Raw genomic sequence first — 9,914 nt, forward strand, 5'->3', positions numbered from 1 at the left:
CTTTGGGTGCTCTGAAAGCTGTCCATTCAGCAGGGTCACACCCCAACTCCTGAGCTGTTCCCAAGAGCGACCCCTCTGACATGAAGCACAAAGTTTCAAGCTTCCTAAGTGCCAGAGGGACCTCTCTGTTCACAGCATTCTCACTGCGAATGGCTTCGAGGACAGCCGGGTACAGGGAATACAATCCATTGACTCCTGTTGCCCTGGCCAGCTTGGCAGTGCGTGAAGAAGTGGTTATATCCCTTTGGAACAACATCCCCCAGGCCCTTTCTGGGATTTGGCATGGTCAGGTGGTTACAGAAACCGCCAGATGAGGAGAAAGGTTTATTCAGTGCGGGAGTCTGGCAGGTGGAGACTGCTGAATGTCGAGTTGGACCGCTCTGCCTCCCTAGGCTCTGAAGACTAAGGTAGTCTTCACTCTGGAAGTGCTGGCAGCACGTAGCCAACCCCACGGTGGATTCACCACCTGCTGGGTCTGGGAGACTGGGAAAGGGTAGAGGCCAAGGTCAATCCAGGTGAAGGCGAGGGTCCGCCTGCAGGGACCTGGGAAGTTTGCAGGCCGTTGTTGTTCAGCGCCTGTCCTTTCTCAGGAGGCACTGCTTCCGACCCGCTCGGCCACCAGCGGGGCTGTGAGCGACAACTCGCGGATGGCGCGTGCACGCGCGCGCGTGCGCAGCCTCCGCAGGCGACCCAGCAGGACCGCCAGCAGCAGCGCGTGGAGGAGCCCGAGGACCAGCAGCGCGAGCTGCGCCACCAGAGCTCCCCAGCAGAGCAGGCCGGGCGCGCAGGCGGCCCTCAGCTCTTCCTCCGCCACGTAGGGGAGCAAGCGGCCGCTCAGCGCCGGGGGCGCGACACAGCGCAGGTCGCGGTAGGGCGCGCGCTCCGGGCGGCCGGCCAGCCAGGCGCGCAGCGGCAACAAGCGGCAGTCGCAGCGCCAGGGGTTGGCGCCCAGGTGCACCGTGTGCAGCGCCGGCAGAGCATCCAGAAGCCCGGGAGGCAGCGCCGTCAGGTTGTTGTTGGTCAGCACCAGTTCGGTGGTGTCGGAGGGGAAGGTGGCCGGCAGCGAGGCCCAGGTCAGCCCACGGCGCCCACAGTCCACGAGCGTCCCCGAGCAGCTGCAGGGCGCGGGGCAGCCAGCGGTTGGGAGGCTGGGTGGCGCTAGCAGCAGAAGCAACAGGCTCAGCGCCTCGCGCGGCCCTGGAAGAGAAGCGCTAGGGTGAGCGGGGAGCATCACCGGGAGCGCCGGAGCAGCTCCCCCCCACCCCCACCCCGCACCGCCGGCATCTCGCACGTCCCTCCACCCCGGCCACCCTCCACGCTGTCTGGGGTTTCCCTCCAAGTCTGAGCCAAGCCTTTGCCTATTGCTACCCAAACTAGAACACTTGACGTGGCTTTCTGTCCAGAAAGCTGCAGACCCGACCCCAGAACTCACAGGAGCCCATGGCGAGAGGATGGCGGCCCAGTTCGTTTTGGAGTGGCGTTGGCCCGAGAGCCTGCAGCAGCAGACCACAGTTCTGCCGCCTGGCTAGAAATAACTCCGAGCCGGCGCGCAAGGGCGTTGCGGGCGGCAGATAGGGTACTATCGCCGGGGCCCGCAGGCAGCCCGGGTTTCCGCCCCCGCCCGTTCACAGGGGCTCATGGAACACTCGGACACCAACTTTGCGACGTTCACCAACTTTGTTCTCCTGTCACCAGGACAGGACGCGGCATTCACAACGGAACAAAACGGAACATGTGTGGGGAGGGATCATGCGGGCGGCGAGATGGAGGAGGCCAAGGGCTGGGACCGCAGCACAACAGAGCCGCTAGGAAGAGGAGACCTTGACCTATGGGTGGATGAAAGTAGTCTAGTCACAGGGGACAACCCGTCCTGCTGCCCTGGAGTCCTTCAGGTCGATCAGGAAGGGGCACAAGAGGTGCCTTGCAGGACACCTTCCTCCCAGAAGCCTCTAGGTCTGGGTCTTCTTAAAGGCCTCAGCCTCCAAACCCCATGGGCTCTGGTCCTGAACAGAGCGTGGTTAGGGTGTAAGGGAGGATCCGGCCTACTTCCGCACACAGGACATTGGCATCTGCTTCTTAGCCGGCTGGAACCGGCAGAGGGGGCCTCCCAACTCCGCTCCCGCAGCACCAGCTTGGGAAATGGGCCTGAGATCCTGCATCCATGTCCCTCCTCTACCCTGGCTTGTTGGCCGTTGGGGTCAGTGATCTTCTAGGAAGGGAGATCTTGGAGGTTGTGCACAACTTGTTCCCTTTAGACAGGAGGTGCGGGGGTGGGCTAGGGCCAGGAGGTTGGGGAGGGGCTGTGGTTCAGACCACTCGGAAGCAGATACAAATGACCGGGAGGGTTGGATGCTGAGAATAAATTAGGGTCATCTGGGGGCGGTGGCTCTGTGGCTCCAGGCCTGAACAGTCTGGTCAAAGCCACTTTGGATTAGGGTTAGGTCCAGGCTGTCTGGGATCCAGGGGTAGGAGGGGCCAGCGCGGAAACTGGCCATCTATCCTTGGCGATTGTGGGGCTGGGGCGGGGTGTCACTGGTCTTGCATTTGCTGCTTCATCTTCTGCAACATCTCTTGCATGCGCCTTAGCTGGTGGGTGGAGACGACCCAAATCAGAGTAAGAGAAGGTAGGGGAGGTCTAGCCCCGCCCTCCGCCTCGCCTCCCTACACCTCCCTGCGCAATCTTGGCCCCACTCTCCGCCTACCTCTTCATCCTTCATCCTGATGAGCTTCTCCGTCTCCGCGTCAGGGGTGGGGAGGGGGAGTATAGGGATGGGACTCTCCATGCGGCTGTCCTGTGTGAGTTTGCTGTGGAATGGGAAGGCTGCGCTGATGCGGGGTTCCGGTTAGGAAGGTGGGAGAGGCCTAGCCGGCTTCTGCCAGTATCAACCCCCGCTGGGATGATCTGGGGACTGGGACAAAGGTCAAGTGTACGTCGGGTTCCGTGGCGCCGGGAGCAGGGTGGGCGCGCCGGCTCCGGCGGGAGAGGCCTACCTGGTCATCTGCTGGATGCAGTGGGCGCGGTAGTTCTCGTAATGCACGTCACACGTCACGTCCTTGAGGTCGTGCATGTGAGTGCGGATGAGCATGTTGCGAAGCTTCACAAAATCGCAGTGCGCCTGATTCTCCACTGTGGGGCAGGAGCCGACAATGAGTAGGCCTCAGCCGAGGGGAGCTTCCCACCGGCACCAGGTGCCTCCCCCCCTCCCCCCCCCGCCCCGCCGCATCTCACCTTCGACGATCCCCCAAGGATATAGCCGTCCCCGGACGCGCTGCCCCTTGGCCTCCACCACAGTGTTGCTGCCGATAACAGCGAAGGGCGCACTTTCCTGGGGAAGGAGAGCAAGGACCCAACCCAGCCCAGTCTGTAAGAGCGCAGGCGCAGAGGCTGAGGGGGCGTGGTTACTCCGGCACTGCCATCATCCCCGTCCTCTGGCGTGGCCCCTCTTTTGGTGACTTTGCAACCCACTAAAGCCACAAAGCCTGCATAGCTTAAAGCCCTGGGGCTTCTGCCAGGCTGTGCACTTCTCTGGCTCTGGATGCTTCCCAGAACTTCCTCCACGTTTCAAGTCAGCCAAGAGCACGCTTACTGGTGCTGACTGGTGGATGGCCCTGCCCATCTGCTTCTGGTGCAGTGGCCCCTAGTTCCTGGCTTAGCTCTCTGTCACCACCTCACCAGCTTCTGGGGTATTCAAAGCCACTCTGGAGCTCAGAATCTTGGGAACTAGGGCTTGGCACATCTCTGGGCCACTGGGCTGATCAGAATGCAGGTCAGAATGGTACCAGTAAGGACTCTAGTAAGCACCCAGGGGAGGTTCAAATGAGCCACCGCAGACTAGACGTGGATACAACTGACCCTTATAGCCCTTGTGACAGGGCACAGTGCCTCTACTCTGGGAACAAAAGACTCCTGCCCTCATTACGTTGGACCTGGGTGCTCAGGCCTCTCCCACAGAGTGCTCTGCCCCATTGCCTCCTTGCCCTCACCCCTCCTGGCTACACGCTCACCTTCAGTTCCCGGTCCTGCTGCTTGAAGTCTTCGTCTTCGTCGGAGTCACATTCTGGAAACTGGTACACATGGATCCCAAACTTGTCAATCTCTTCCCGTATCTGCAGCAATGGGGCAAGAGCTTGACTCCGGCACTGGCCAGCAACCCTGGAGGTTTTGGCCAGGCCCCCTCTTAGTGACAGAAGACGCACCCTGTCCTTCAGCTTCCGGATCTCACTGGGGACCAGGCAGTCAGCTTTGGCGATGAGTGGGACGATGTTCACCTTCTCGTGCAGAGCCTTCATGAAACCCACATCCACTGGCCTCAACCTGCCAGGCACAGGGGTAGGATGGGCACTGTTGGGAGGCAGTGGTGCAACGAGAGGAACACCCACCAGAGCCGGGCATGGCTACACACCCGTGCCCAAAGGGAGAGATGAAGTACAGGCAGCAGTGCACCCGGTTGTCTTGGATGTTCTTGCGGTTGAGGCCACTCTCGTCACGGAAATACTGCTCAAACTGCTGGTCCACGTAGTCAGTGATGGGCTTCCAACTACAGGCGGAGGAAGAATGAAGCCCGCTCTAAGAGCTGCCTGCTACGTTGTGCTGGCTGGGGGCAGGGGACCCCTCACCACTCAGTGCTCCTCACCACTCAGAGTTGTTCACGGCATCCCCGAAGCCCGGTGTGTCCACAATGGTGAGCTTCAGCTTGACTCCCTTCTCCTCAATGTCGACTGTGTGCTTCAGGATCTCTACGGTCTGGTTGATGCGTTCTGCAGAAGGAGGGAGGGAGGCAGTGTTTGCAGGCCAGCAAGAAGCCAGCAAGAAGCCTTGTCCTCACCCACCCCGGCACCTTGGCTGTCTCACTATATATTCTGGGTCACTCCTTCCCACCCCCAAACAGGGACCCCTGCCTCAGGCAGAGTGTAAGGATGCCCTCTGAGGTTTATCAGGGCAAGGGTGAGGACTGTATGGAAGCTACTCACCCTCAGCACTCAGCAGCTTCCGGTCCTTATACAGGTCAGTCAGAAAGAGGCTATGAACAAGGGTAGACTTCCCCAGGCCGGACTCACCTGGCCACGGGGAACAGAGAAGAGCTGGGTTAGATTTGGGCTGAGATGGTCTGACCCGTGGCCTCAGAGGTTCGGCCCCTCACCTGCCACCATGAGGGTGAAGTCAAAGCCCTTCTTCACTGACTTGCGGTGCACCTGGTTGGGTAGCGTGGCGAAGCCAACGTACTGCTTGTCGATGTCCTAAGGGCAGGGGTGTTTGCGGCAGGTCAGGAGCACAGCCTTGCTCTCCAGTGACAGCCCGAGGCCCTACCTCTCATGTGGCTCCGGCGGGCGAGCACATAGTGCAGCCCTTAGGAAGGGGCATGTCATCGACAAAGACGGGGTGAGTGCTGGAGGGCAAACGCCAGCAGGAGGAAGGTAGGTGAGGGGGTGGCCGGAAAAGGCACCCTGCCCCAGCCTCAGCGAGGCCCAAGATGGGGGTGGGAAATGAGTTACACCAGCCCCACAGGAGTCCCCCGAGGGTGGGTGGTGGGAATCAGTACCAAGACCCCTCAGACACATTAAGGACCTCCATAGGTGGAAGCAGGCAGACCTCAGCACAAACTCATCCTCAGAGTATCCAGGGGTGGGCGACTTGTCTGGCCCAGATCCAAGCTTGGGGGTGGTGATTCCAGAAGCAGCATCCGAGCAAGGGCTATTTATAGGCTGCTGTACCGAGCCTCCCCCGCCGAAGGGTCTGCGTGGCCTGCACCCATCCTCTAGTGGACATCTGCCCCGAGAGCCCCTGCCGCCTTCCCTGGTAGCTGGAGGGTCCTGACCAAACAAGCATGCACACATGACCCACATTCCACCCTATCTACACGCGCGCGCACACACACAGACACACACACACACACCTTGAGCCGCCTCTGGGCCTGGGTGCGGGGAGACAGCAGCTGCTCCACCAGGCGGTCCTGGGGTGCTGCCAGTGTGTCCATCGCGGCGACCCTGCCCGCCTCGTTCGGACCCTACACCGGGGGCAGGCCAGTCGGGGCCAGCGATCTGGAGCTGGGTAAATTTGCTCTTAAGCCCTCTTCTGGCTCGGGTTTTGAAACCCCGAGAACTGGGGCCCAGAGAAGGAGCGTCGCCCACCTAGTAGGCCCCTGACCTCGGAAACCGTGCGAGCCATTCCCTTGCCTCTGCGCGGGAGCCGCGAGCTGTGGCCGCGTGGAGCCTCAGCAGCGGCTCGCGCACTGGAACTCGGGGCGGGGCTTCGCCCCTCCACCCCCGGCAGTGGCGGTGGGGACCGCCCCGACCGCCGTAGCCGGGAAACGGTCGCCTGGAAATTGGGCCGCGGGTGGAGCCTCGAGAAAACAGCTGCGATGGGCAGGGCCCAGCAGAGGCGCGCGGGCGGGGGCGCCGCGTGTACCCGGAGCGCAGCCGTGGCACCGGAGGCCGGGTCCTGACCGTCCGCAGGCGGGCGGCGAGGTGTCCGCGGTCGCCGATCTGCCTCCAGGGCGCCGTGCGGCTGCCGCCCACCAGAGGGCGCTGCAGACCGCTCCGGACCCACCCGCAACCGCGAAGGAACCGGGCCCCAGCCAACACCTTACTCTTCTCGCACCTCACCCGAACCCTCACCCCCAACCGTGCCATAGCGAACAAACTACCTCTACACACCCCTCCCCACTCCTTGGGGTTCGCTCTTCTTTACACCCCCCTCTACCCAGCGTGTGCAAGTGCCGTGGTTGGGGGAATTCTTTCCCTGCGTGACGTCTTCATACGTCCTGAGGTCAGAGTACATCTTCCTTTTTAAGTCTTGCCATGGGCGAGGGGCCCAGGCAGAGTGGCACACGTTTTTAATCCCAGCACTTGGGAGGCAAGGGCAGGCAGATCCCTATGAGTTCGAGGCCACCCTGATGATCTACCTCGTGAGTTTCAGGACAGCCAGGCCTACACAGAGAAACCCTGTCTCAAAAAACAAAAGGGTGCGAGGGATGTAGTGGCCAGAGTTCAGATGGCCCACTTCCTTCCAAGCTTGGAAGCTTCGGCCAGCCCGCAGCTAGGCAAAACTGCCCACAACATGCCATCCGGTTAGGTACCAGATGTTCCAGGAACCACAAGGTTCTGATGAATTGGTAAGCCATGTTCTTTGAGCCACCAAACGTTCCTTACTCCTCACTTCCAACTCCACCAGAACCAGAGCATCAGCCCCAGGAGGCAAGAAACTAGATATAGCACTGCTGGGAGTGTAAGAAGGGCTGGGAGACCTCCCTCCCCCATGCAAAACCACCCCTCCTCCAAGAAGCCTCTCCCTCTTGGTTTCTTGGAGGGCCTCCACCCTGGGTCTGGCTATGCGGCCTGAAGGTGACTAGTACCTGGGGAGGAGCGTGGGCTCCCAGCTGAACAGGAGAGCCATTCATCCCAGGCCTGAGGAGCAGCCTCCCAGCTCCGGCTCCCCCCAAAATGGCTACTGGTTCTTGTGTGAGTCCCACCCACCCTCCATGCTCCAACCACTGCAGACACAGCTCTCAGCATCCACACAGACAGCCTTGGCCTGGGCTCAACTTGTCCATTGGGAAGGGGCCTCCTTTGGAGAAGTCCCAGTTAAACAGCAAAGGTCTTACTCCCCATTCACAGCTTATCTGAATATCATCCAGTCAGGCTATCACAGCCTGTGTATTCCCTGGAGAAGCCCTAAGGGAGGGGCTGTGCACTCCCCTTTTTCTAGCCCCAGAGGCTCAACAGATATTCCCCAGGGGTATAAAGCCACATGACACAGCTGTGCCCACCTCTTCATGAGAATGAGAGCCATGAGGCTTTCCAGCCTTAGAATTCTGAGTAGACTCTGCAGACACAACCAACAGTTCCATCACTGCCCAAGAAGAGGTGTGGGTGCAAAGGGCAGACAGACAACCTCCTTCCACACAGACTGCTGCCCTAACCCCCTCCCCCATTTAGAGTCAGAGAGAAGCTTGGTTAAGCCCCATCTCTGTATGACCATCTCGGGCACTGAGGTATCCTGTGATGCCTCCCCAGGCCCACAGGCTCTTTTCTGGGACTCACTCAGTCTTTGACCTAGTGCTCTCTTCCTTTGGGTCTGGGGATAAGGAATGGTGTAAGGCTGGCTCCTAACTGACCTCAGAGGATGCCAGATGCAGGCCTGAAGGGCTCATACTTTAGCAGGAAGGGGAGGGGTCTCCATTCTGGCACAACTGGGCAGGAGAACATGGAAGGTGCTGAGAAGCAGGTACCCAAGCCAGGTGACTTGGAGGACCTTCCAGAGGCCTAGGAGAAACCCAGGTCCTTGTCTCCCTAGCTTCTGGCCCCCTCCCTCTCCCTTACACAATAGCCAGGCGGCATAAGTCCCCATCAGGCTTTGTCTGGCCTGCTGAAGATGAGAATGGGGAGGCAGTTCCCTAGGAAGGCTCCTGGGGGAGCCCCATCCCCATGAGCCTCTTCAGTCTTGGGCGGGGCATGTCCCTGCCAGGAGACTAGTGACTCTCCGGCTCATCCCATCTGCTAGCTGCTTTTGCTCTGCCGGCTGCACTCTGGTCTAGTAGTCTGGGGTGAGCCTCCATCCCTGGCGAGGCTTGCCAAGGCCTTCTGATGACAGAACGGGGCCTTTTTTCTTTCTTCAAACACGGCCTAGCTTAAGCCACAGCGGACAGCCCCTTGGGTCACCCACTTCCACACCGCTGGTTTCATAACCCTCAGCTCCTTGGGGTTTTCACAGGTTACCCAGGCCAGCTTCCCAGTAGCCTGGCACTCTCATCTGGGTGGGGATCAGGCTAGCCCTTTGGAAGGCCACAAGCCTGGCTGTACCCAAGGTTTGGAGGACCAGTGCTGGGCACTGGGATGACTCAGATAGGGAGCCTTGGAAGTTCCAGGTCTTGGAAGAGGCTCTGCCAAAGACTAGTGAGCATGAATTTATGTGTGGGAGAGAAGAGCACAAAGGTGCATGGGCATGAAGTGGGGTAAGCCGAGGCTCCCCATGATGTGACTGGTGGACCACCGCCCTTTTCCCCATCCCCCATCCATTCCTGGCCTGTCAAAACTACAGCCTCACCCAGGACCCCCAGCACGTGACCTTCCGGTCAGGTTAAGGAGGGGATGCTGGCCCTGGACCAGAGGAGAGAGGCCCTCAACTCAGCCTCCCTTTCTGGGGAGGTTCCTAGGCCCCCGCTGTGCGGGTCAGGGAGCCAGACGCGGTGCCCACTCTTCCCCTCCGTAGCCCCAGGAGCGGCGGCAGACAATCGATTAACGCCACAGGGCTGGGTGACGGCCGGCGGGGGCGGGGTCACGCCTGGGCGCCACCAGCATCGGTGCCACAATGGGTGACAGCCGTTCGGGTCTCACCACTGACTGAGCGGCGCGGCTCCGGTACCTGTTTGTCCTCTGCATGGTCCAGGTCGTGGTCCGGGGCGGGGCGGGTACCGGAGAGTCCGGGCCGGCGGGCAGGGGAGAGACGGAGACAGACGGTGAGAGGCGGGCGGGCGGCGGGGACAAAGGCGCGCGCGGGCACGCGGACAGGCGCCGAGCTCACCTGGGGTCGCCAGCTTGCTCTTGTACCGCAGTCCTGTGCTCATGGTGGCCGCCGGCGGGGGACGTGTGGCGGCGGGCGCGCGGGCGGGGCTCGGCGACCAGCGGTGGAGGCCGAGGCCGGCTGTGGGGTGACCCGCCCCTCCGCGCCGCCACCACCCGCCCCGCCCGCGCGCCCGCCAGCCAATCGGCGCCCGCCGCGCCCACGCGCGACCCGGAGAGGCCGGTGGGGGCGGGGACTGAGGCGTCCCGCTGTGGTCCCCCCCCAGGCCTCTGGTTCTCTACGCTGCTTGAAGAGCAGCAGGGCTATTCCCACGGTCTTGTCCGGAACGACCCCTCCCCTTCCTGTTATCTAGCCCAGGCCTGGACTCTGCTCTCCCTGGCTGTCGCTGGAACCC

At 61.4% G+C, this 9,914-nt stretch overlaps 2 protein-coding genes across 5 annotated transcripts; both read right to left on the minus strand.

The window, feature by feature from the left end:
• Positions 1-311: 311 nt before the first annotated feature.
• Gp1bb (glycoprotein Ib platelet subunit beta) lies at positions 312-1,743 on the minus strand. Its single transcript, XM_055610246.1, has 2 exons — positions 1,433-1,743; positions 312-1,197 (listed from the first exon to the last, which is right to left on the minus strand). Exons 1-2 carry the CDS (start codon positions 1,440-1,442, stop codon positions 587-589), a joined length of 621 nt encoding a protein of 206 aa, XP_055466221.1. The 5' UTR covers positions 1,443-1,743; the 3' UTR covers positions 312-586.
• A 602-nt stretch (positions 1,744-2,345) lies between these two features.
• Positions 2,346-9,642, minus strand: Septin5 (septin 5). 4 transcript variants are annotated; one of them, XM_055610243.1, is made up of 12 exons: positions 9,521-9,642; positions 9,362-9,372; positions 5,142-5,238; positions 4,972-5,058; positions 4,635-4,758; positions 4,404-4,538; positions 4,198-4,315; positions 4,006-4,107; positions 3,230-3,326; positions 2,992-3,127; positions 2,703-2,805; positions 2,346-2,586 (listed from the first exon to the last, which is right to left on the minus strand). In XM_055610243.1, exons 1-12 carry the CDS (start codon positions 9,561-9,563, stop codon positions 2,530-2,532), a joined length of 1,110 nt encoding a protein of 369 aa, XP_055466218.1. In that variant the 5' UTR covers positions 9,564-9,642; the 3' UTR covers positions 2,346-2,529. The 4 variants fall into 4 exon arrangements, with proteins under 4 accessions (XP_055466218.1, XP_055466220.1, XP_055466219.1 ...); XM_055610245.1 differs by having other exon boundaries at positions 9,334-9,372; positions 9,521-9,548; XM_055610244.1 differs by lacking the exon at positions 9,521-9,642 and having other exon boundaries at positions 9,334-9,393.
• Between the last annotated feature and the right edge of the window lie 272 nt (positions 9,643-9,914).

This window comes from Psammomys obesus, unplaced genomic scaffold, assembly GCF_907164565.1.
Source record: "Psammomys obesus unplaced genomic scaffold, mPsaObe1.curated_primary_1811, whole genome shotgun sequence".
NCBI lineage: Eukaryota > Metazoa > Chordata > Mammalia > Rodentia > Muridae > Psammomys > Psammomys obesus.

What these genes read in the sequence shown, in the direction of transcription:
- Septin5 (XM_055610242.1), bottom strand. Translation starts at nt 5,975, where the DNA reads ATGGACACACTGGCAGCACCCCAGGACCGCCTGGTGGAGCAGCTGCTG. An exon ending in AGGCCCAGAGGCGGCTCAAG is followed by an intron (nt 5,239 to 5,894) that starts GTGTGTGTGTGT and finishes CCCTGCCCTTAG; the next exon opens with GACATCGACAAGCAGTACGT. An exon ending in CTTCACCCTCATGGTGGCAG is followed by an intron (nt 5,059 to 5,141) that starts GTGAGGGGCCGA and finishes CCCCGTGGCCAG; the next exon opens with GTGAGTCCGGCCTGGGGAAG.